Raw genomic sequence first — 26,800 nt, 5'->3', positions numbered from 1 at the left:
TCCAGGTGTCATTATGGATTCAATTTCAATTGCATTAAATTTCAGAAAGTTTAATACATACTAGCTTGTCATGGCATATCATTATTTGCAAACTTTTTTTTCATTGTGAATGAAATCAGTTATTTGCTCTTTATTTTTTAAAAATAATTTCAACTTTTATTTAAGATTCAGGGAGTAAACGTGTAGGTTTGTTACGTGGGTATATTGTGTGATTGCAAACATCATTTAGTGATGTGTCTGATGTAATGCTAAGTCCTCATCAATTCTACTTCACAGTTGCTCTTGAATCAATCTCATAGCCACTGCCCTTATTTCGGCTGACCTGGACTCTTTTAGAGGTGGTTGAACTTGTTTTCTGATCTTCATTTTCTCTCTCCATTTTATGATCTTTTTTGATCTTGCTGGAAAATTAATCTTCCTAAAACACAGTTTTGAGCATGCCTTTGTATGTTCAAACATTTTCAGCACTTCTCCTTTTCCTATTGAATAAGTCTTAAAAGCCCATACCCCTTAGCCTGGCCTTCCAGGTTGGTAGCATAGCACCTTGAAGGAAACTATCTTTCACGCCAATAACTTCTCCAATAACTTCCATAGATTCTAAGTTCCAGGCAAACTGAATTAGCCCTGTATTCCCCAAACAGTACTTTACTTATTCTCTAGGTTACCTTCTGACATATTATGGTTGTAACTTGAAATTTCCTCAGACCTCACCAACCTCAGGAAGAAAATAGAACCACATTGACATCAATACCCAAATTTCACTTCTTCATCAGACACAGAAGTCCAAACCTCTACCAAGTTTCCTCCCAGATATTTATGAGAATCCCAGCAAGGAAAGATATTAAAGTGATACCTAAACTGGCCAGGACTGCTGCTACTTTTTTTTCTGGGTCCCAGGGAGCCTCCCATTGTTTCTTGTCAGCGCCACTGGGCACCACGTGCACCCCAGGCCCAACTGGTGCCGTCATGGGCAGAGTGTGGAAGAATGGCTCTCTCTCTTTTATGTTGCTATCTGTTATGACGGCGTGTCATAGCAGTGTTGCCTGGGCTCCAGTGTGTTACAGAATATAGGATAAGAAGTCTTCCATCTTTTATTTTATAGCACTGTCTCTCCCTTGGAATTAAACTTGCACCCAACGGTTGCACAGCACAGAATCACCACTTCTCCTTCCTAACTCAGGCTTTATTCCTGGGTCCAGCAATTCATGCTCTTTCTAGAATGAGTCATTTCACAAGAGGATTCTCAGGGCCCTGCAAAAAAATTTGTGTTAGACCTTTCTACGAGTTTACTAGACATGTAAAGATACATATACATCCAACTCCCAACAGGGCATCCAGTTTATGTGGTTAATAGGAGACATCTTAGCTTTCATGCAAGGGGACTTTACTTTTGCCTCCCCCAGCACTTATGATACATACTCAGATATTCTAAATCTTAAAGATGGACTCTGTTCAGGCAGGTTTTCTGTTTACAAAAGAACACATAACATTTATATAAAGTTTAAAAACAGGCTAACTCTCCCCCCTGTATATTATGTATAGAACACATATGTTTGACTAAACCATAAAAAGAAAGCAAGGGAGAGGAAGGGGAATACCAGGGAAGGATATACAAAAGGTTTTACCCATATTGGTAAGATTCTATTTAGGCTGAGTGGTGAATCACAGATGTTTAATTTTATTATTCTCTATAATATGTGTATGTATCGGCCAGGCACGGTGGCTCACGCTTGTAATCCCAGCACTTTGGGAGGCCAAGGCGGGTGGATCACGAGGTCAGAAGATCAAGACCACAGTGAAACCCTGTCTCTACTAAAAATTCAAAAAAAATTAGCCGGGCGTGGTGGCGGGCACCTGTAGTCCCAGCTACTCAGAGAGGCTGAGGCAGGAGAATGGCGTGAACCCGGGAGGCGGAGCTTGCAGTGAGCTGAGATTGCGCCACTGCACTCCAGCCTGGGTGACAGAGCGAGACTCCGTCTCAAAATGATCCTGTTTTTTCCTATAATTTTTTCTTTTTTCATGATCTTTTTGTTTTTTTTTTTTTTTTTTTTGAGTGAAGTCTCATCCTCGTGATCTCGGCTCACTGCAACCTCTGCCTCCCAAGTTCAAGTGATTCTCCTGCCTCAGCCTTCCGAGTAGCTGGGATTACAGGCATGTGCCACCATGCCTGGCTAATTTTTGTATTTTTAGTACAGGTGGGTTTTCACCATGTTGGCCAGGTGGGTCTCGAACTCTTGACCTCAGGTAATCTGCCCACCTTGGCCTCCCAAAGTGCTGGGATTACAGGCATGAGCCACCGTGCTGGGCCGGGCTTCTGCTGTTATCTACAGTGATCTCCAAGTTCTGAAGAACTCTTCTCATGTTTGCTTCCCTTTTCTTATCTCAAGGGCTGCTCTTCTGCTTTCTCTTGTGATTTCCCCTGTGCTTCCTTCCTGATTGCTAGTTTCTTTATTCAGCTCGTGTAAATTTGCTTTTCACCTCTTTGGATTGCACTGCCAGTGTTTGGCAGTTCAGTTACTTTCCCCTCTTTGTTTTTGTTTTCTGGAATAGTCTACTTACAAGAATCACGGCTATCAGACCAGAGTGCCCCTGGGTTTTCTATTTCCTCTTTTTGGTGATGTTTGATAAAGATGCCAGATATCTTATTTTATGGGCTACTCTGTAAACAACTGTGGGAATTGGAGTTTTGGCAGGCTTTTAAGAGATGTCAACACTGCAATGAAGTGGAGGCAGCCCTTAAGAAAAATGCTTTCTTAAAAGCTTTTCCTTGGGGAATTTCTGCTGCTATCTACTCCAGCTAAGAAGGCCTAGAATATACATCCATGGGATACTGTGGAATACATGGGATATCACGTAGCCATTAAAAATGATCATGGAGATTTTTGTCAACATGGAAAGATGTTTATGACATATTAAGTGAGAAGCACAAGTTATATAGTATGTATATATGTAATATTTGTAAATAATATATATGATCTCATTTTATTTAAAGCCTTCTATATTTAAGTGCATCAACATTCATAGATAAAACTAGAAGAGTATATATCAAATTGTGAAAAAACATTAACAATGGTTATCTTGGGATGGTAAAATTTGGGGGTGATTTTGGGAGGTTAAATTTATATGATTTTCTCTATTTTCTAAAGCACTTGAAGTGAATATATATGGCTTTATAAAAAACAGCATATTAGTATCATTTCAATTTTTTAAAAAAGAGGCTTTTGGTGAGATTAACAAATTTCTCTTTTAAAGATTTCATTTCTTTCTTTTGAAAAAAACTATCTAAAAGTATTATTTCTCCACCCTTTAGCATTTAGCATAACACTTGAGCAGATTTTATGGTTAAAAATCGTGAGTATTCTATGGATTGTATTGGTGCACACGTATAGACAATTGCAGTAAGTTTTAAGTCCAGTTTGCCTTCCTCAGGTTGTGTGGTGAAGGTCCTCCTCAGAGATAAGGGAGCGGGAAAGATGGGCAGATTCAGCCTGGAGCCAAAATCGCTGGGGTGACAGTGGGGTGGACACAGCTGTCACCGAGAAATGGCCTGAGGGAAGGCAGTGCAGCCTCCTAGGGTTGCATGATTCCATTCAAGGAAATGGAGATGTGTGAATTTCCCCTGAAGGCCTGGCAGGGCACTCGAGGTGGAAGCAAAAGCTGCCCTAGCACTTTTTCATAGGACAGAAGTATGCTCCACTCTTCCCACCTCGACTTCAAAGACACAGTCAGTGGCGGTGGCAGTTGTGGCAACTATGGTGGTGAGGTGACCAACTATCCTGATTTGCCAGGGACTTTTCCCATTTTAACACTGAAAGTCCCACATCCCAGGAAACCCCTCTGTCCCAGGTAAACCAGGATGGTTGGTCTCCCTGTATTGTGGGCACATCAACATGATTGGGAGAGGTACCTCACTGGTGCAATGAAAGCTTGTGGAGGTGATGGCAACTAAATGAGAGGAGGCAACAGTTGCCATGGTGACGATGGTGTGGTATTAGGAGAGATGCCAGGATGTGCTGGTGCCCCTGGCAGTAGAAACTTGGACTCCAAGTGAACAGTCGAACCAACAGCTCTTGCAAGAATGGCTTTTCAGGCCAGGCACGCCTGTAATCCCAGCACTTTGGGAGGCCGAGGCGGGTGGATCACCTGAGGTCAGGAGTTTGAGACCAGCCTGGCTAACATGGTGAAGCCCTGTCTCCACTAAAAATACAAAAATTAGCTGGGCGTGGGGGGTGGGTGCCTGTAATCCCAGCTACATGGGACGCTGACGCATGAGAATCACTCGAATCTGGAGGTGGAGGTTGCAGTGAGCCAAGATGGTGTCACTGTACTTCAGCCTGGGCGACAGAGTAAGACACCATCTCAAAAAAAAAAAAAAAAAGAATGGATTTTCAGTTTTCCCACTGCTGTTGTAACCAGGAAATCCAAAGCATTGGGATGGAGGTAGGGGCCAGTAGTGGTGGCTGGACTCCAGGAATTACATCCAAAGAGGCCACATATCTCTTAATGATCCCTGTGTACTCACATCCCTTCCATTGTCCTTGCTTCACACCTGGGATGGGGAAGCATTAGCTGGTACTTTCCAAACTCTACCCTTCTTTATACAGCTTTTAGGGGCTAGAGTCACCTATAGCTTTTTACACGCGTCATCCTTTATCTTTCTTGTTCACGTTCCTCTTTTTTAAAAAAAGATATTTGATTAAGATCTTTAAATCTAAGACCTGAAACCATAAAAATTCTAGAAGAAAACCTTGAAAAAACTCTTCTGGACATTGGTCTACATAAAAAATTTATGACCGATCCCAAAAGCAAATGCAACAAAAATGAAAAAGCTTCTGTACAGCAATAATAATAATAATAATAATAATAATAATAATCAGAGTAAACATACAATCCACAGAATGGGAGAAAATAGTTGCAAACCATGCATCCAACAAAGGATTTATATCCAGAATCGACAAGGAATTCAAACAAATCAGCAAGAAAAAAGCAAATAATCCCATCAAAAAGTGGGCAAAGAACATGAATAGACATTTCTCAAAAGAAGATATACAAATGGTCAACAAACATATTTTTAAAAAGTGCAATATTACTAGTCATCAGGGGAATGCAAATTAAAACCACAATGAGATATCACCTACCCCAGCCAAAATGGCTATTATTAAAAAGTCAAAAAACAATAGATGTTGGCATGGATGTGGTGAAAAGGGAATGCTTATATGCTACTGGTGGGAATGTAAATTAATACAACCTCTACAGAAAACAGTATAAAAGTTTCTTGAAGAACTAAAAGTAGATCTACTATTCAATCTGGCAATCCCACAACTGGCTATTTACTCAAAGGAAAAAAAAGTCATTAAATCAAAAACATACATGCATGTATATGTTTACTGCAGCACAATTCACAATTGCAAAGATACGGAATCAACCTAAATGCTCGTCGACTGATGAATGGATAAAGAAAATATGGTCTATATACACCATGGAATGCTACTCAGTCATAAAAAAGAACAAAAGAAAGTCTGCAGCAAATTGGATGAAACTGGAGGCCATTATTCTAAGTGAAGTAACTCAAGAGTGGAAAACCAAATACCACATGTTCTCACTTGTAAGTGGGAGCTAAGCTATGTGTATGCAAGGACATACAGAGTGGTATAATGAACATTTGAGACTCAGAAGGGGGAGGGTGGAAGTGAAGTGAGGGATGAAAAACTGCTTATTGGTACAAAGAACACTACTTGGGTGATGGGTGCACTGAAAATTCAGACTTCACCACTATAGAATTCATCCATGAAACCAAAAACCACTTGTACCCCTAAAGCTATTGAAAAAATAATATATATATATGGAGAGAGAGAGAGAGAGAGATCCTCAGTGCTTAAAAGAAAATCAAGTGTTTTTTTAAAACTTGCCAAACAATGAAACATATTTTAGAGAAAAAAGTCTATTGAGTAGTTTCGCAGAGGGGGGAAAAATCAGGGGTTGTTAATGGCCACAAATTAAGGATTGAAAACTAGCACTGTGGATAGAGAGGAAAGAGTCCACAGGCCCGTATGTTGGTTAAAACAAGTCCTGTGGTTCATTGGTCAATAAACAGTTTTCAGTTAGATTCTTTGAGGGTCTGGCATACCTGAATCACTCAAAATTTATGGTCCTAATCAGCCACAGCAGGTTCGAGCCAGTTACGATGAAACACAATGTTCAGTTTTACTGTTTCCTGAGTAAGTGTTGCTCTAAAAATACTTCCTTTTATACTTTACAATCAAAGCTGAATTTGCCAGTTGAGCATGAAGGTTTCTTGTAGCCAGGCCTCCTTCCCTCCACCTCTGGATAAATGTGCTTCTACTGAAGCTGCTATTTTTTATTTATTGTTTTTGAGACAGGGTCTCACTCTGTCACCCAGGCTGGAGGGTAGTGGCACAATCACAGCTCACGGCAGCCTCAACCTCCTAGCCTCAAGCAATCCTCCCACCTTAGCCTCCGGAGTAACTGGGACTACAGGCGTGTGCAATGATGCTCAGCTAATTTTTAATTTTTTTTTAAGAGACAGGGTCTCACTATGTTGCCCAGGCTGGTCTCAAACTCCTGGGCTCAAGCGATCCTCTGGCTTCAGCCTCCTAAAGTGTTGGGATTACAGGAGTGAGCCACTGTGCCTGGCCTGAAGCTATTTTAATCCATGCCTTATCCACTGTTCTTTGGATTTTGCAAATTCCCTCCTTTTATTCTAGACAAACAGTACTTTCCTCAGAATTTCAGAGCTGAGATCTAGTCTTGATCAATATGAGTTTTCTCTAATATCTTTGTTTCTTCTTTGTTTAACCTGACGAAGGCAGACTCTCTAATCTCAATGTTTATCTCTTTAGTTTCCTTCTAGGCCTTCCTTCACAGCCAGGTCCCCACAGTGAAATCTGTCCTTAGCCCCACTGTGTCATTTGGGGCTCTCTCAGGCAGACACTGGTTTTGCCCTCCAGGTCATTCTTTCTTTTAGGTGCATAATAGTATAAAAGGATAGCACATCTGCATTTAATTATGATTCCGTCTTCCTGGCTCCACGTTCACAAATTTCTAAGCCTTTGGAGAGAAGGAATATTTGCTACAAACGTTGGCTGCAGTGATGATGTTGTCATCTGCTTTTGATTTCCTAGATGTAGCCATAAACAGATGCAAAGTGTGGCTAAATGGTTGGGAGTGGAGTGTCTGGACCATCTGACAGGGTGTAGATAGGACTCTCCACGTGTCTGCAGTCATAATTTTGTCCATTTTTTTTAAGTTTTTTTCTTTAAAAATATGCCTCATCACTTCTTTTTCTTCCTACACTGAACTGGCACAGAACAAACAGAACCTTGACTTTGGTTTCACAATGTATGCGGTGGATTTCATAGACTTTTGTGTTTCATAACACATAAATGTTTGACCTTTACAAATGATTTCTTTTCATCTTTAGGTCCCAGAGCTTTCGTGTTGATATGTTTGAGAGGGGCAGAGAGTAGTAACACAGGGTAATATGATGTAAGGAGGACAAATGCCTTTTTCTGTTACAACCCACACACCTCCTCTGCCCCCAGCCAGTGCAATGCTTTTGACCATAAACTTACGTTGAATCTGTCCATGTAGCCTAGGGTCAGCCACTGCTGAATCATTCTCCCAACTATAATGCTCCCTGGAGGGTTCATTACAGCACTCAAGAGTTTTGATGACTGGCACTTTTGGCATATTTTTTTTTTTTGTCGTGGGCTTCAGCTGCCCCAGCTCCTTTCTAACACCCTGCTTTCCCTTGCTCAAAGGTTACTTTAGGGTTGATGATTACTGAGGACACTCAAATAACAGAAGCTCAGATGTTTGAGGAATGCAAGTTGTTATAAGATAGGGTGCTTTCTTGCACTTAACTTCAGACATCAAGACTTGTGTTGTTAGGGTTCTTGCTAACAGAACAATACACAGAATAATCTGTAAACTTAATAGCGCAAGAGATGGCGTGTTCCAAACATCACCAAAGGCAGCCATAAAATCAGGGCCTATTTTGAAAATTGTGACTGATATTTATTAAACTAATGTCAACCAATTATACTGTCATAAAAAAGTCAGAAATGATGTTCATTGTCAAGTAATTCCTTATCTCAGGATAATAAAAGGCAAGTTTAGAGTGCATTTTGTCAGATGACCTCAGGGTTTTATAAGTATGAACACATTAAATCTCATAATGTATAAGGGTTAAGAAAATAATTTGGTAATTTCTCTGTGCAGCCTGTCTGGTTAACTGTTTATATATTCCTACTTTTTAACTTATTTATTTATTGAGACAGGGTCTTGCTGTCTTGCCCAGGTTGGAGTGCAGTGAGCTATCATCAGCGGACTGATCAACCTCCACCTCCTGGGCTCAACTGATCTTCCCACCTCAACCTCCTGAGTAGCTGGCACTTAGGTGTGCACCACCATGCCTAGCTAATTTTTATTTTTTTTTGTAAAGATGAGGTCTCACTATGTTGCCCAGGCTGGTCTCAAACTCCTGGGTTCAAGAGATCCTCCTGCTTCAACCTTCCAGAGGTCTGGACTTACAGGTGTGAGTTGCCACCCCAAGCTGTATTTCTTTCTTTTTAAAACAGGAGTCTTGCTCTGTCACCCAAGCTGGAGTGCAGTGGCACGATCTTGGCTCACTGCAACCTCTGCCTCCCAGGTTCAAGAGATTCTCCTGCCTCAGCCTCCTGAGTAGCTGGGATTACAGGCATGCACCACCATGCCCGGCTAATATTTTGTATTTTTAGTAGAGACAGAATTTCGCCATGTTGCCCAGGCTGGTCTCAAACTCCTGAGCTCAGGCAATCCACCTGCCTTGGCCTCCCAAAGTGCTAGGATTACAGGTGTGAGCCACCGTGCCTGGCCCTAACCCGTATTTCTATCTTTTAGTCTATTTAACTTCTTTGTGTCTCCATTTGTTTCTGCAAAAGTCACTGGGTCCAAGGCAAAACAGTGATGTAGGTGAAGTTTGAATTTAAGGTCTTCCACTTCTTCCTCATCTTCATGTGGGGGTCCTCAGGTTGGGGTGAAGAAGTAACAAAAGTGAGAGTGCCCAATTCTTGCTCTCAGCTACTGAATAACTTGTAATGAAGGTCATTACCTGAGATGCTCATGTATGACTCATCCTAGGAATAGATGTATACTTGTTTGTAAAGTTTTACTTTGATATAATACTAAGTTGCAGAAAGTTACAAAAATAGTACAAGTAACTCCAGTTTATCCTTTACCCAGATTTTGCTCTATTTGTTTTGTCATGTGCTTGTTCTCTTTACTTACATGTGTATATGAATATATATGATGTATATTTTTTTCTGGCCCATTTGAGAGTAAGTTGCAGACATCATGCCTCTTTACCACTAAATACTTCAATATGTATTTTCTAAGACACAAAAGAAATCTCTGATGTAAGAGATTACATAACCGCAGTCTAATGATCAAAACAAGGAAATTTAGCATTGATACAATATTCTTATTCATATTAAGTTTATGGCCCATATTAAATCTCATAAATTGTCTCCATAATGTTTCTGAAGTCTTTTCCATCTGTTCCAAGACCCAATCCAGGAACACTCTTCATACTTAGTTGGCATGTCTCCTTAGTCTTCTTTAAACTGGAACAGTTCTTTAGTCCTTAATTTTCATGATCTTGATATTTTGAAAAGGCCAGTAGACTGTTCCTCAGTTGGAGTTTGTCTCATGTTTCCTCATGATTAGATTCAGAGTATGCATTTTTGATAGGAATGCCACAGAAGCAATGTTGAGTCCTTCCTGGTGTACCATGTCAGAAGGTTCCTAATGGGGGTAATATATCTATTTTTTTTTTTTTTTTTGAGACAGAGTTTCACTCTTGTTGCCCAGGCTGGAGTACAATGGCATGATCTTGGCTCACTGCAACCCCCACCTCCCTGGTTCAAGTGATTCTCCTGCCTCAGCCTCCTGAGTAGCAGGCATTACAGGTGCATATCACCATGCCTGGCTAATTTTGTACTTTTAGTAGAGATGAGGTTTCTCCATGTTGGTCAGGCTGGTCTTGAACTCCTGACCTCAGGTGATCCGCCCGCCTCAGCCTCCCAAAGTGCTAGGATTACAGGCATGAGCCACTGCACCTGGCAATATATCTATTTTTTAAAAGAGGACTCTTTTTGAGAATATGGGAAAGTACTCAAGTCCTAAAAGAAAATATATTTAAAAATGAAATGGGAGGGTATCTGTATTTGAGCCAGGGAGCTGATCAAATTCTCTCTCAAATCCCTCAAGGCAAATTGTCACTTACTCTGGTTATTTGTAACATGGTTTATCCTGGCATTACCTCATCTATTAATTCACTTGCTTGTTCATTCATTTAGTCAAATACTGATTTAACACCTCCTGGGTGCCAGAAAACTGTTGCAGGTGCTAAGAATAAGCAGAAAATACAAAACCAGAAACAAAACCCACCAATCCTCATGGGCTTCTATTCTAGTAGGAGAAATACACAATAAACAAATGAAATTGGTTATATAGTACGTTAAAAGGGAGAAGGGTCATGGAGAAAACATAAAGCAGGGAAGCCATGACAGGAAGTGCCAGAGGAAGCTATAAGGTTAAAAGAGGTGGTCAAGGAAGGTCTTCCTGAGAAGACAACATGGTAAACTACAGGCCACCAAGCTGAGCCATGTGCCTTCTGGCTTCTTTTGAGGATGCAGAGTTTAAAAGGGCATTAAGAGAAAGATAATACAAATTCTAATATTGTATCATCTATAATTTGCCCATTGAGTAAGTTGTTTCACACCTCAGGGGCCAGCCAGACAAGAGAAAGGCAACGGTGATTGTTATTCATTGACGTTTAGAATATTGGGTGGGATGGGATTGGGAAAAATGAAATCCCAGTACAAAGTTTCAGAGAATTAAGCTAGTGCTTGCTAAGTGGTTCGTTTATGTTGCTTACAGAGCTAGCCACTGCTTTCCCCAGCTCCGGCTCAAGGATGGGGAAATCCTTTGACAATGTCATGTGCAAGAAGGATGTTCATCTTGCCTCCAAATCCAGTATCAAAAAAGTATGAATGGGCCGGGTGCAGTGGCTCATGCCTGTGATCCCAGCACTTTGGGAGGCTGAGGTGGGCGGATCACTAGAGGTCAGGAGTTCGAGACCAGCCTGGCCAACATGACGAAACCTCCTCTCTTATAAAAATACAAAAATTAGCTGTGTGTCTGTGGTCCCAGCTAGTGGGGAGGCTAGACAGGAGAATCACTTGAACCCGAGAAACGGAGGTTGCAGTGAGCGGAGATGGCGCCACTGCACTCCAGCTTGGGTGAGAGAGTGAGACTTTTATTTCAAAAAAAAAAAAAAAAAAAGAGTATGAATGGCAGAACAGAAAATATATGATAAGAAGAAACAAGAAGAATGAAGGCAGCAGTATCTTAAAGAACAAGACTCATATGAAAATAGATTGCTTATGGGAGATGAATGTGTAAAGAATGGCCTTAATTTCATTTGTGAGGCCCCACCAGGAGCTAAAAAAGGAAACAGAGAAAAAAGAAAACAGGAGAGAATGAAGACAAATTTAAATGGCAGAAAGATGCTCCATGAGAAAAATATGCCAAAGATTACATAAACAAAAAAAATTAGCCCTTTGATATTCAGGTTAGAAATATGAACTGCATTAAATGTCACAAATGGGATCATGTCACTGCAGATTGAGACTATCCTTTGTTTGGTCTTTCTGGAATCAATGCAAATTCAGTTCCCACTGATGAGTCAGGTAGGCACAAACATGATTTATTTGTTTCAGAATTGATATAGAGGACAAACAAGGAAATAAAATAACGTTTCTCTTTATTTTCTCAGTTAAAAAAAAAGAAGTAAATAGATCTTCATTTTCAGGTTGCCTGGAGCAATTGCTTTCGATATTTGACACAAGGAGAACTTTGCTTCATGTCACAGTGTCAAGAACTGAATCTATTTATGTCCACATATCCTGGAACAGGAGCTGCATATAAGATGATACAGGTCAACAAGTCCTCTTGCTTGGTGGAAAATGATTCTTTGAATGGACTTGTTTAGCTAAGTCTCTACCTGCCCTTTGCTGTCAGGAAGGAGAGGCAGCTAGAGATCTTTCTCTTCCTTCTTCATCCTTGCTGCTCTGCAAGCTGCCTTTTTTCCGGCACTCTCTTTCCTGCCTTTGGCTGTTCCTCAATCCCATGTGGCTCTCTAGGCCTGTCATGCTCTTATGTTACAAATCCATAACCACTTCCCATTTTTTGTCTTTTAAAGGCTGAGAAGAATGTCATTTTCCTGTAGTTCTTCTCAACTATGCGGATACAAAACATGGATTTCACAACTGCTTTACTCAGGGTGCTTCCCATAACACCGGGTCTTCAGGTGGGCAGAGGGTAGTGCAATGCTGGAGTTGAATTCTAAGAATGTAGAACACTCACTCCAGATCTTCGTGTATTCCTGCCCACTTTGTCACAGGCAGAACAATGGAGGAGTGGAGATGTGATCTCCAGAGCCACACTGTCTAGTTCGAATCCTGGCCCCATTGCAAACTATCTGGATAACTTCGGGAGGTTACTTAACCTTTCTGTACCTTAGTGCGCTCAGATGTAAAGTGAAGGTAGTAAGAGTTCATTCCCCCTTGTAGGATTGTTATAAGGATTAGATGGGTTAATATTGGAAAATCCCTTAGTATAGAGCCTAGACATGGTAGGAGCAATATTGTTTGTTAATTAAACAAAATATGTTTTGAAAGGATGGTCTTGTGGGATAGGAAGGTTTGGTTTAGGGCAGTGGTTGGCCTTTGTTGATCATAATGTGACCTCGGAGCCAAACTTCAGTGTCCAGAGGCAGTCTCTTAACTACAGCACATCCCACAAGGATGAGTATAATAGGATATCCTACAACAAAGTTTGCTGTATTTTCTGAACAGCACTGCAACTCATACAAGAGCTACATGGCACTCCAGAATAAATAGAAATACTAATAATCAGATAATACAGATAACTAACTCATATGGTTCATATAATCTTCCCTAATCCTCCAATAACCCTTGGAGGTCAGTGTGACCAGTGCTGCTGATGAACCACCGATATTCATTTCCCCTTTCTTTTATAATAGAATGCCTGAGTTTTGTCAAGCCCATGGCCACCCAACCAGTGACTACATTTCCTGGTTTCCTGTATAGCTAGGCATAACCACATGACTAAATTCTGGCCAATGGAATGTGAGTAGAAATAAAGTGTGCTATTTCTAAATTGTGCCCTAAAAAGGAAAGGACATGGACTCCCTTTGCTCCTTTGTCCCCCTTCCCACTGGCTGGCATGCAGTTATGATCAAGTGAGCGGCTACGTTGGACTCAGAGATGGAAGCTGTGTATTGAGGATGGCAGAGTTGCCTAACCAGCCCTGTACCATTTAGGTCCGAAATGCTTTATTGTGAGAGAAATAAGCTTTGATCTTGTCTATGCTATTTTGTTGGTTTTTTGGGAGGCTCTTTTTGTTATAGCAGCTTGGATGATACCTAATATAGTAGGCGTTACTATCTCCATTTTACAAAAGCAACATGGTAGCTTAGAAAAATTAAGTGACTTGCCCAAGTTCACACAGTTTGTAAATGGCCATGGTGGGATTTGACCCCAAGTGCTCTGATGCTAGCGCTGGGGCTGTTAACCATGTACCATGCTATTTTATCTCTTGGGCCCTACTAGATAATGATCTGGGTTTATAGGAAAGAAAGGGAGAAGAGAGACACCTGTTCCATTCCCCCTAGTTGACCATTCCTAGCTACGACCAATGGTTCCACCCAAACATGTACACTTTATAACTATTCATTTCTCCACAGATGCATAATTGTGTGTGCTCTCAGTCCATACTGAATGTGTTGATTGTCTATGAGGTTTGGCTTTTTATTTTTATTGTCAGAGTGCAAGAACCCATGTCTGGTTTTCTGCAAACAGACTTAAACCCAAGGTCAAGCCTAGGTGCAACATTTAAAGCATAAACAAGGGAGGCAAGCAAAATACCTCTAAGACAGCAGCACTGGAAAATAACTTCAATCTAAGCACGTCAATCTCAGTAGTTAAACATGACTAGTTGACCCAGGCCTTGCAGGAGCCCAGAGGCAAGGAGAGAATGTGGGTGAGCTGCAGGAGCTTAAGCTAGTCAAAGTCAAGTTCAGAGGCCAGTGGACCTGCACAAACTTGAAAAAGGCTCAACGCCTGTTGTAAATACTTGCTTGCTACTGAGTCCTACTCAAGCCCTCTCCATATCACCATGAATGAAGTCAGACTTTTAGGGAAAAGTGGTTAACAATCTGTTTGGATTTCTGCGGTAGCAGGGTGGATCATATAATGCTTACTCCTGACACCACACCTAACACCCATTCAGTTTTTCAGGTTTACTCAAAGCCTCCATGACTTAGTAGGTTCAGGTTAAGCGACCTTCTTAGGTAATCCTAACAACAGCTGGCCTTCCCTTCTCTCAGCACTTTTTCCCTGTGTTATTGCCTGATTATTTGTTTATGTCCACGTCCTTTGCTGCTGTACTCCCAGAGCCCAATAGGCAGGGGGCCCAGGACACAGCAGACATTCAGTATATTGGATGACTCCCATGGGGTAGTGGTTATGGCTGAACATAACACCAGAGGCCTTCTCCCTCAGAAGAATGTGATGAAATATGCAATTGATGAACATCCAGAATCCAGATATTCACCTATCTTGAAAACCGCACTTCCAATCCACACTCTTAGTGCCAGGGAGAGTATAAACTAGCTCAAGCATTGCAGAAAACAATCAACAATATGTCACAAGAAGGTTAAAACGTTCAAATGACTTGAACCAAAAATGACCTCTGAAAATAGGTCCTAAGGAAATAAATACAAATGTAGAGGAAGGATGTCACTGTACTGTTACAGAAGAAAACAATTTAAATGTTCTCAGTAAAGGAGTATGTAAATAAAGGAATAGTCCTTTGATTGCAAACTGTGTAGCCATAGGAGAAAAATATCACATTTTGGAAGAAGATTTAATGACTTGCAAAAAGTTTTATCTGATAATGTTAGGTGGAAAAAACAGGATATAAGATTACGTATTCTGTAGGATCCATTGTAAAGCTCTCTTCTCTCTCTCTCACACACACACACTCCTTTACATACATATAAGAGAAAAAATATTGGTAAAAATGTTACCTGTTTATCATAATCTTTGAATGATTGTTTGTCTGATATTTTATCCTGCATTTTCCAAGCCTCCATTAGTAAGTATAAAAAATAAGTTAAGGGCTGGGCGAGGTGGCTCACGCCTGTAATCCCAGCATTTTGGGAGGCTGAGGTGGGTGGATCACGAGGTCAGGAGATCGAGACCATCCTGGCTAACACGGTGAAACCCCGTCTCTACTAAAAACACAAAAAAATTAGCCGGGCGTGGTGGCGGGGGGCCTGTAGTCCCAGCTACTCGGGAGGCTGAGGCAGGAGAATGGCATGAACCCGGGAGGCAGAGCTTGCAGTAAGCTGAGATTGCGCCACTGCACTCTAGCCTGGGTGACAGAGAGAGACACCGTCTCAAAAAAAAAAAAAAAAAAAGTGAAGGTAAAAACAAATTCCCAATTATTATTTCTATGTTTCCTCTGTTTTTTGTTTTGTTTTGTTTTTGAGATGGAGTCTTGCTCTGTCACCCAGGCTGGAGTACAGTGGCATGACCCCGGCTCACTGCAACCTCTGCCTCCTGGGTTCAAGCGATTCTCCTGCCTCAGCCTCACACGTAGCTGGGACTACAGGCAAGCGCCACCATGCCCAGCTAATTTTTGTATTTTTAGTAGAGACAGGGTTTCGCCATGTTGACCAGGCTGGTCTTGAACTCCTGACCTCAAGTGATCCACCCGCCTTGTCCTCCCAAAGTGCTGGGATTACAGGTGTGAGCCACCAGGCCTGGCCTATGTTTCCTTTTTTTGCAAACACCAGATCAGTAGCATGGCACGTAAGGCCAAGGCGGAAAAAGGCACATTCATGTTCTCCTCAGGATAGCTCATGCTATGGCCATCACCAGATACCAGGGGACATCTGGGTTGCCTCCCGCCAAGTAAGCAATTATTCATATTAAAGCGGGAAAGATATGGTGCAGCCAGATAGGCAGAGCAGAAGGTATGTGCTGCTACTGCATGTAACACCACTGCTACTTTTCAAAGCAAATCCTACCTTCTTCTCTTGCTTGCTCAAGCCTGTTCCACAGTGAATAGCAGTCATGGAGCTGCGGTGATGTTTACTCTCTTCTCTTAAAGCCAACAGCCAATACTGAATTGTAACTCTCTTTTTTTTCTTGTTGTGTTCTTTTCTCTTCCTTTTTGTCTAACTCTGAATTTACCTCACAAGGCCACTGTGAAGAGAATGAAACTGAAATATGTAAAACATTCTCAGCCTCTCTGAGGATGGGTGGAATCAGAACAGAGTAATTACCCCTTGTGCTGTTTTGTATGCCTGTCATCCAACAAAACATAATGTTCATTCTCTCCATTCTTTTCTTGCAATACTGATGAAATAAAATTTGTCTATAAAGATTCCTAGCTGAGTACTCAAACATTTTTCTTGAACATTTGTTGTATAGTCTACTTTGTAAGCTTGGTTTCAAATTTGGTGATATCAGGATTAATAACAGTATGTCTTGTGCCAGTATATTTTATTTTCATTGAGTTCTGAAAATTGAGTTCAGAGAACAGCATGTTTTAAATAACATTTTTATTTTTATCAATAAAAATACCCATGAATTCATATGACTAAAATATTAAAACCTAGAACCCAATTTGTTTACCTAACCAATCACTTGCAATTACCTTTAGGAGTCAAACAGGTTTGGTTTCAAGTATTTTTTAACTAGGGCTGATTTTTAGAAGTGTTTTCATTTAAACTGTAATTATAGTCGATAGAACTTTCACCTAATATGTGACTTTTTTTAATTTTTAATTTTTTTGAGATGGAGCCTCACTCTGTCACCCAGGCTGGAGTGCAGTGGCACGATCTTGGCTCACTGCAACCTCCGCCTCTTGGGTTCAAGCGATTCTCTCGTCTCAGCCACCTGAGTAGCTGAGACTACAGGCATGTGCCACCATGCCCAGCTAATTTTTGTATTTTTAGTAGAGGCGGAGTTTCGCCATGTTGGCCAGGCTGGTCTTGAACTTCTGGCCACAAGTGATCCGCCTGCCTTGGCCTCCCAAAGTGCTGGAATTACAGGCGTGAGTCCCCGCACCCAGCCTCCTATGTAACATTATAAATTTATTGTCATTACTTATAAGCCTGCCCTTTATTTTTAAATACAAGATATGACAAGATCAGAAACCAGTCTTGTTTCTCCATTTCTTTCTCTAGAAATAATTCTTTAGGAATCCAAATCCATAGTAACAAAAACAAAGGAAAAAAAAAAACATGCTGGACAGTGTTTATATAATGAACAAAGGTTAACATATGACTCCAGGTCTCTTGTTTATCTTGTTGATATTTGTGTTGGTTAGTTAAGAAGATGATTTGCTCGATTATTTCAACATTTATTTATTCAACAAACTGTGGACTTTGGAGATGAACAGCTGAAGCTAGAATCCTGACTCTATCCCTTAATAACTGCGTAACTTTGAGCAAGTTATTTAACCTCCCTCTACCTCTGTTTCCTGATCTGTAAAATGAAGATAATATTAGTATCTAACTCATAGGGTTGTTGGGAGGGTTAACTAAGCAAATATACAAAAAGCTTAGAATAGTCCCTGGCATATAGTAAGTGCTCAATAAATTATGGATGGGAGGATTCCGACTCACATGGAGTTTACAGTCTTGACAGTATGGATCGGGCAGGTAGAAAAAGACACCAAATTACACAGCCAACAGCATCTTTACAATTGTTTTTAATATAGGAAAAGTATAGGGTGCTAAAGATCAATTTGTGGCTTTCTTTTCCAATGAACTGCTAAAGTTCCACTTTTATGCCCAAGATTCTTATCATACTTTTGTAAGATCAAGAACAACATGTGAAGTTTCCACTATTATATACCCACCCATTATATGTAGTTGTACAGGAAAAAATCAAAAACTGATAGCTTTTAATTTGAAGATGATGGTATATACTATCCATATATATTAAGGTGCTTAAAGATAAATCCTAGCACCTGAGGAGGTGCAGAAATCATTCAAACTCTTTGATTACAATGACAAACTAGTTAGTAACTTACTAGATATTGTACTAAACATTACTAAGTATTTTACTCTTCAACATAGCTTTTTAAAGACACAAAGCTTTTCAAAATTCCTGCTCACCTGGGAGTAAAATTTGGGGAAGCAGATTTCTCCAGTGTTTAAAGAAGCCAATTTCGCAGTGTACCGGAGTTGAGTACATTTTTCCCATCACAAGGGAATACATTTTTCCCATCTAAGTTAAGTTGTTTTTCTCTGGTAAAGGAGGAAATCAACACCCATCTGTACGGAGATAAACGTTTCAGAGTGTTTTTATATTAAATAATTAGTATACTAGTCTAGTAAGTGATAATCCACGAATAAGTTAAGAAGAGCTAAGAGAGAAAAAGAAAAGCACCCATCCATCCTTTGGCTGCAAATAATACTTACATTAGCGTATGGCAAAATTTAATTTTGTACAGAGTAATTTAACCCAGGATTGCTGACTTTTTAAGAGTTGAGAAAGCATAGTTACAGAGCGCAAGGCCCCACCCAGCAGGGTCTAAGTATTCCGCCTGCAAAACTGGCAGGCCACCAACGGCCGCGTCCCAGGGCGGCCTGAAGGACGCTGATAACCGGGAGCCCCGCCCTGAGTTGGGCCATCCGGGGCACCAGGGGCCGGCGGGGCGGCGAGGCTCTCCAATTGCCCGGCCAGCGCGGGACCCCCCTCCTTTCCGCACCCTCCTGGGTATCTCCGGGTCCTCGGGCACCGCCTCCCTCGGGGAGCCCTGCTCCGCGCCCACTGGGCTTCCAATCTTGACGGGCCTAGCGCCGAGCAGCCAATCAGAAGGCAGTCCTCCCGAGGGGGCGGGAAGAGGGGGTGGTGGTGCTGATTGGCTGAGCCTGAAGTCGCCGCGGCCGCGGGGCAACAGGCACGCTTGCCTGCTGAGGGTGGAGACCCACGAGCCGAGGCCTCCTGCAGTGTTCCGCACAGCCAACCGCAAGCCATGGCTGACAGCCGGGATCCCGCCAGCGACCAGATGAAGCACTGGAAGGAGCAGCGGGCCGCGCAGGTACACCCTGTGCTCCCCGAGCGGGCCCGAGGGTCCGTTTAGAAAGCGGGGGCGTCGGCAAGTAACGGCCTGGCTTCCCCCGGGGCGGCGCTCGGAGGGACTGTACCGCGGCTAACTGGGCAGGGGGGATCCCCTTTGGTGCAGACGGACTCTTACATTCGCGGGAGCAGGGGAGGGGTTCCGGGTAGTGGGGCGCGGGACTGCAGGCTTTGTTGTCCGCGACAGGCTCGGGTGGTTGCTTCAGAATTTTGCACTTTTGCCGACTGGGACAGAGGTCGCAGCTTGAGGACAGAATGAGGGCTCATGGGGAATGAGGCAGAGAGCTGCAGCTGCAAGGAGGTCAGTGAGGGAAGTGGAACCAGGCTCTAAGGCTGCCCTTCTTGAAATACTGTTTACACGCTTTCATAGTTGTGGGGTCCCAGCAGGGCAGGGATTGTGTTTTACAATCTTGATGTCTACAGCACCAGTCACAGTGACTGGTACGTACTATGCACATTATTAAACGACTAAATAAAAGAATTTTTACATCCATTGTCTCATTTGCACTTCAAAATATCAAGCCTAGCATTTTAGAGCTGGGGGGTGACATTAGGGATTGGTTAATGCGTTTATTCTATTCTTTGAGCGCCTGTAGGTGCTAGGCACTGTTCCGGGGCAAGGTGTACAAATTCCAGTGAGGCAAGAACGACACCCTTGAGAAGCTGAGAGTCTAGTCTGGGAGACAAGACACATAAACAGATGATTACACTCCAGCGTGGTGAGGGCTGTAATATAGGTTATCTGTAGAACGTAGAGGGAGTGACCAGGTAGGCCGGACAAAGCAGGTGACATTTGAACAGGAATTTTTTTAAATGAGTAGAATTTTAACTTGGTGGTGGGGGAGGCATTCCTGGCCTGTGCCCACAGGTGCAGAGTCTCAGAGGGCATCTATGAGGAGGTTGGATTAGATGAGATCGCATCTGGTCTGAGTCTTCTGTTGGCAGATTGGCCCAGGGAGTCTAAAGGTCTTGCCCTGTTCCCTGGCTCCTGGTTAATGGTAGAGAGAGGACTGCAGCCCTGTTTTCCCTGTTCTGCCTAGTGCTCTTGCTCAAAACTCAGGTTCTTGAACTGGGGTATTAATGCTAAGTGCTCATGGATTGCTTTAATGGTTCCCTGTTTGGGAAAAGGCTGCCATTCTCCTCCAAGGACCTGGAAAATCTCCCCTCTTGGCCCTGTTCTTTGTTATATACCATTAGGTTGGTTCATGAGCTCTTAAAGTAAACCAGAGAGAGGCAGAGTCTTAGTAAAGGATGTGCCACTACTTAGTGGCAGAGACAAGGTTAGAATTCAGCTTCTTGGACCCAAGACTCTTTCCTTACCCAGTGGGTGCAAATCCTGGTTCACACTGAAATTTTCATGAATACTCGGTGAATTGAGAAAAGTGTGGACAAAGTAGTGAGGTTTTTACAAAACAAAATATTTTCTTTTCTTTTTTTATTTTTATTTTATTTTTTTTGAGATGGAGTCTCACTCTGTTGCCCAGGCTAGAGTGCAGTGGTACAATCTCCACTCACTGCAAACTCCGCCTCCTGGATTCAAGCAATTCTCCTGCCTCAGCCTCCCGAGTAGCTGGGATTACAGGTGCCCACCACCACACCCAGCTAATTTTTGTATTTTTAGTAGAGATGGGGTTTCACCATGTTGGCCAGGCTGGACTGGAACTCCTGACCTCAGGTGATCTGCCCGCCTTGGCCTCCCAAAGTACTGAGATTACAGGTGTGAGCCACCACGCATGGCCAATATTTTCGTTTTTAAAGGACTCTCCTTTATTCTGAGACTAGCTGCCTTTTTCCTTGTTTGGGGGAATCATGAACTGTCGAAGTCCCTGCTGTTGATTTACCTTACATAGTTGCCCATGTGAGAAATAGCTGACTCAAAAAGCACATCTATAGTTTGGAGGCTCTTAATTGAAATACTGCAATCCGCTTTGTCCATGACATCTCAGTGCACTGTGTACATCGTCCTGATTGGCAGTCACATTGATGTCTTATTGTTCCTCAGTTTTAGCTGCTCTGAGTAAAAACCACTTACTTTGAGGCACTTCTCCCTCCTCCCAGGGCCCTCCAAAAGGAATTAGGCAAATGCCTTATAGCCTATATAATTTTCAGACACTTTTTTTAAATGAAAAACTTCAAACATTCAGAAAAGTTGAAAAAATTTTGCAGTGTATATCTATATATCTGCCATCTAGATTCTACAAGGAACATTTTGCCCTGTATCTTTTATTACGTTACTCCATCTGTCTGTCCATCCTTTCATTCGTTCAAGTTGTTTCATGTATTAGCAGTTTGTTCTTTTCATTGCTGAATAAGATTCCATTATGTGAATATACCACCATTTGGATATCCTGTTGCTGGGCACCTGGGCTATTTAATTTGTTTTCTATTGTACGTAAAGCTGCTGTGGCTGGGCATGAAGGCTCATGCCTATAACCCTACCACTTTTGGAGGCTGAGGTGGGAGGATTGTTTGAGCTCAGGAGTTTGAGACCAGCCTGAGCAACGTGGTGAAACCTCATCTCTACAACAAATAAAAGAAGTAGCCAGAGATGGTGACACTTGCCTGTAGTCCCAGCTACTTGGGAAGTTGAGGTGGGAGGATTGCTTGAGCTTGGGGTGTGGAGGCTGCAGTGAGCCATGATTACACAACTGCACTCTAGCCTGAGTGACAGAGGGAGACCCTGTCTTAAAAAAGAAAAATAAATAAAGCTGTTATAAAAATTCTTACATAAGTCTTTTTGTGCACAGATGCTTTTATTTCTCTTAGGAAATACCTAGGAGGAGATTTATTGGGTCATAAGGTAAGTGAATGTGTTATGAGAAACTGCCGAGTCTTTTTCCAAAGTGGTTGTACCATTTTGTACTTCATCAGCAGTATATGGGAGTTCCAGTTGCTCCACATCCTACCAACTTTTGGTGTTGTCAGTCTTTTACTTTTAGCTGTTGGGTGTGCAGTGGTATCTCATTATGGTTTTAATTTGCTTTGCTCTGGTGACTAATGATGCAAAGCATCTTTTTACATGCTTATTGACCATTGGTATATATTCCTTTGAAGTATATGTTCAAATTTTCTGTCCTTTTAAAAATTGAATTGCTTTTAAATTATTGATTAATAGCCCATATTTTAAGTTAAATCATGTGGAATCATGTGTAGGCTAAGTGTTATAATAATAAATCTCAACATGTATCATGGTATAAACATATTAGAAATTTATGGCCAGGCGTGGTGACCTATAATCCAGCACTTTGGGAGGCTGAGGTGGGCAGATCACCTGAGGTCAGGAGTTCGAAACTAGCCTGACCAGTATGGAGAAACCCCGTCTCTACTAAAAATACAAAATTAGCTGGGCATGGTGGCACATGCCTGTAATCCCAGCTGCTCGGGAGGCTGAGGCAGGATAATCGCTTGAACCCTGGAGGTGGAGGTTGCAGTAAGCCGAGATCGTGCCATTGCGCTCCAGTCTGGGCAACAAGAGAAACTCCATCTCAAAAAGAAAAAAAAAAAAGGAAATGTATTCCTTTCCTACATGAATGGCCCAAAGTGGTCTGAGGTTGAAGGAGATGGGTGGGTGCTCTGCTTCCCACAGTTATTGAGGGCACCAGGGTGAAGGAAGCTCCCCCTTGGTCAACACATGGCTTTTATGGGCATCACTGTCCAGCACAGAAGGCTCAAGAGCATGGAGAAGGGTATATGAGTGTGGGGAGGTTTAGGGTCCAGGGTCACTGCCACTTACATTCTGTTGGCTAGAACTCTGTTACAGGCCATACCTGGGGTAGTCTACATCCTGTCCAGGAAGCTGACCCTGCTATATTATCCAAAGCGTACATTTCATATTTGGTGAAAATGTGTCCAGCCATTTTCTTGTGATGTGGCAATGGACATGCAACATAATCTGTTTTTAAAGAATATGTCATTTTTACTTTCTGACATTAAGATATTCTGTTAGAAAATTATGACAGTAACAGATGGCATTAAAAAAAAAATCTCCCCTTGCTTGGTAAACGCTTTTATCTAAGTGGGCAGCTTTGTGCTAATAGGCTCTCTTCCACTTCCCCATTAGTTTTGTTGCTTTACTGATCTAGGAGAGCTTTACGGTTTGGGACTACTATAGGAGAACACTCTGTTGCCCCCTCTCTCAAGAATCAGAGTGTCCTATTTTGGAAACACAGTCAACCAATGTGAAAGCAATGTATTGGGCGTATCTTCTGTGGTCAGATTTGGTTTGCTGACAGGTGAATTGGGAGTTTTGTAAACTTTAATAAGTGAGCATTGAGTCAGATGTGTTCATGAGTATGACCTCGATCCACTAAAAATTCTTATTTCTTTTTCTCTCTTGGCAGGAGGGAGAGGACTACCTGGTTCTGCAGGTATTCCCAGCCACTTTGAAGAGAACTTAAATGGGAACTTTATTGCTCGCTGCTTAGAATGCCATGGGCTCTTCTTTTGAGATACTTACCTTTAACCCATTTCCTGTTTTTTTTTTTTTTTTTTTGTTTGTTTGTTTTTTAAGTGCAGCTTGCTGCCAGTGCTCTTTTCTTGGGGGTAAATGGGAAATGTTAATAAGTAGCCTCTGATCCCTTTAAAATGGGAGAATTTGAACATTTCAAACCTTACCTTTTTATACAGTTCTCTTATTACCTGGGAGAGAGGTTAAGTCTTAGACTATCCATTTCTGTCAGTGAGTTGCCTATGCATTATAGCCTGTGAAGGTCTATATTTTTTTAGGGTAACCCTGGTAATAACTGCGTTGATGTTACACTGCCAACATTTGGGATGGAGAAGGGGTGACTGAGTGACTTAACCCTTGGTCCACGTGTGCTTTCCTTTCACCTGAAATATACCTGGGCATGGGATTACTAAGTCATTATGTGCAGAGGGAGAGAATATGGGAGATGGGATAGAAGTTTTTAAGGTTTCATTTCCTTTTCTTAGCTTTTCCATGATGGGTAGGTCTATGCAAACCTATCCCCAAAGTCTGAGGAAGCTGAGAGGCCAAAGAAAGAGGCTGACAAATCAAGTTTCTCCGAAAGAAATGTTTAATAGGGACTTAGGACCAGAAACCATGTCCGTGTCTTGCGTGTTGGCGAGACAAGATGGTGGATCCCATACCATTACCCCTCAGACCCAGGGCTTAATACCATAGGGAAGGGCGATTCAGAAGGGAGGTATGGGATGACTGAAGTATGATAATGTCAAGGTTGTTTGACCTCAGGGCAGGATTTATAGTAAATAGGGGCTCTTTCACAAGGAATAATAGATAAACTGGAAATCTTAAAACTGGAGTTAATCAGAAGTCAGCATGGTAGATCAGTATCTAAGATGGAGTTGCTTTAGCTTCCACAGCAGCCAATATCTAGACCACCCTTATTATTTTCCCACAGACTAAGAAATTTGAGGGTCAGGACAGTCTTTGGTTTCCTGTACATGGGTGTACACGTTGTAGGCACTTGAATCTTTGTTGAATTAATAGAGAATGTTAGGCAGTTATTTGCTAGAAAACGCTAGGCACATTCTTTATCACAGAGTGAGAAGATGTCATATGACTCCTCTGGGACTGACAGGGGCAATTTGCATTAACCAATCTTTTAATTAAAAGTGGAAGAACATGTTTAGGTTCTTGAAACTTCTGTGAGTGAAGGGAACTACTAAGTGGAAAGTGTAATATGTTGATAAAATATTTCACCAGATGAAGCCAACCTTACTCCTCCCAGGAAAATTTCTTCATTTATGTATTAGCTGTGGCCAAAAGAAGACTATAAAGGCAGCAAAGTCAAAATAGAATTTTACTTTAAGTCCCTACCTCTAATAATTGTGCCAGTTTTTAGCCAAGCTAATTTCTGCAGCAGTTTTCATAACAAGTTTGTCTAAAAGCGTTTGATCAGAATTTATAAATTAAAATATTTCTCTCATTTTTTGGAGGGGAGATGCAGGGAGAGGGATAGGCTGTTGCTGCTTCCTCCTGCTCGTTAGAAAGGCTCTTGGCCATATCATATTGGTCCATGGTTTAGTTTATTTGCGTGCTGAATCTACACACATTTGTTGTATGTTTGTTAGTATATTGAGCAGTGTATTAGGGATCAGGGATACAGATGTAAAAGGAGTACACAGTTTAGAGAGGAAAAACAGTGACAGGCTGGGTGCAGTGGCTCACGCCTGTAATCCCAGCACTTTGGGAGGCCAAGGTGGGCGGATCTCTTGAGGTCAGGAGTTCGAGATCAGCCTGGCCAACATGATGGAACCCTGTCTCTACTAAAAATACAAAAATTAGCTGGGGGTGGTGGTGGTCGCCTGTAATCCCAGCTACTTGGGAGGCTGAGACGGGAGAATCACTTGAACCCAGGAGGCGGAGGTTGCAGCGAGCGGAGACTGTGCCACTGCACTCCAGCCTGGGCAACAGAGTGAGACTCCATCTCAAAAAAAAAAAAAAAAAAGAAAAAAAAAACAGTGACGTAAACAGGCAATTACAATATTTTGTTATATGGGGCACAAGAAGATGCCCTTGGCCCTGCTTCATGGGTGGTGTGGGGTAGGATAGAGAGAGCAGTTCAGGAGAGGCACATATGGATGTCATGGGAGCTAGCAGCCAGGAAGATGTAAACGTGTTAAGAAGAACCAATGCTACTTTTCCAGAGAGAGGTCTTAAAATTGTGCAGCCACAGAGAAGCTTTTCTATCTTTCAAAATATTCTGGCTCTAAAGTTATTCACTGAGTTAAAAACAATAATTGCAAGTTGGGGGAAATCTCTTTGCCTGTCCTCACTCGTTACATGTAACAAGTAAACCTGTGCCACGACACTGACATCTCTGCAAAGTTGCTTAAGTTTTCTGAGTTTGTAGTATCGCCCATTAAATGGGATTAATAACGTTGATCTCTGGATTATTGAGAGGCTTAAGTGAGATAACTTGCGTGGTCCATTTTCTAGCCCCACCCTCTCATTTCATCTAGTAAATCTTCATTGCATTAATTATTTTCATCTTAAAATACACCGCATCCTGCTCCTCACCTTCTAATATTAATAAATACTCTATCTTTCAGTTTAGATCAGTTCCTCTTATCCAATGTTGCACTAAACATCCCCGGAAGTTGGGGGATCTTTTCCTTTCTAGTTTTTGCTCCCTGGCTTCCCTTTTCTGTTGCTGACTGTTGAAGCTTTCCTGCCCCACTGGCTTTGAAGGTAAATTGTATATACATGAGCTTGTGTGAGGAAAGCTGTTATATAAATGAGGACAATTGATCTAACTATTAGAGTGGGGAAATGGAAGGGATTCTGAAGCCTCCATTTGTAACTTAAAAACTCCGGTTTCATTTCTTAACAGGATTGATGTTAAGGAGGGGATTCCTTCATTGGGCAGGAGGGAGGACTGCCATAATTCCAGCATTCCCACTCTTAATAGTCAGTGTCATTAGGAAAGACTACCTCAAGCTTTAGTACTTTATTCATTTATCCGACTCTGCATCTGCTGCCTTTGGGTGTGGTATTTATTCTTTTTTTTTTTTTTTTTTTTAATTATACTTTAGGTTTTAGGGTACATGTGCACAATGTGCAGGTTTGT

General features: G+C 41.9%; 1 protein-coding gene and 1 long non-coding RNA gene across 2 annotated transcripts in view; one reads left to right on the top strand and one right to left on the bottom strand.

Moving 5' to 3' along the window:
* The window catches only part of LOC116476367 (uncharacterized), a 31,452-nt gene extending 12,563 nt beyond the window's left edge, over positions 1–18,889 (bottom strand). The window contains exons 1-3 of the long non-coding RNA XR_004250204.2: positions 18,587–18,889; positions 18,281–18,439; positions 16,181–16,358 (exon numbers count right to left, since the gene is read on the bottom strand). This is a non-coding gene — a long non-coding RNA (uncharacterized LOC116476367). The remainder of the gene's footprint in view (positions 1–16,180; positions 16,359–18,280; positions 18,440–18,586) is intronic.
* Positions 18,890–19,055: 166 nt separating this feature from the next.
* The window catches only part of CAT (catalase), a 38,380-nt gene continuing 30,635 nt past the window's right edge, over positions 19,056–26,800 (top strand). Inside the window, exon 1 of the mRNA XM_032166290.2 lies at positions 19,056–19,209. Within this exon, the coding sequence (XP_032022181.1) occupies positions 19,144–19,209 (66 nt within the window). The 5' untranslated portion in view covers positions 19,056–19,143. The remainder of the gene's footprint in view (positions 19,210–26,800) is intronic.

Source organism: Hylobates moloch, unplaced genomic scaffold, assembly GCF_009828535.3.
Source record: "Hylobates moloch isolate HMO894 unplaced genomic scaffold, HMol_V3 SCAFFOLD_11, whole genome shotgun sequence".
NCBI classification, from domain to species: Eukaryota; Metazoa; Chordata; class Mammalia; order Primates; family Hylobatidae; genus Hylobates; species Hylobates moloch.
This window is presented reverse-complemented; position numbering and strand designations above follow the sequence as displayed.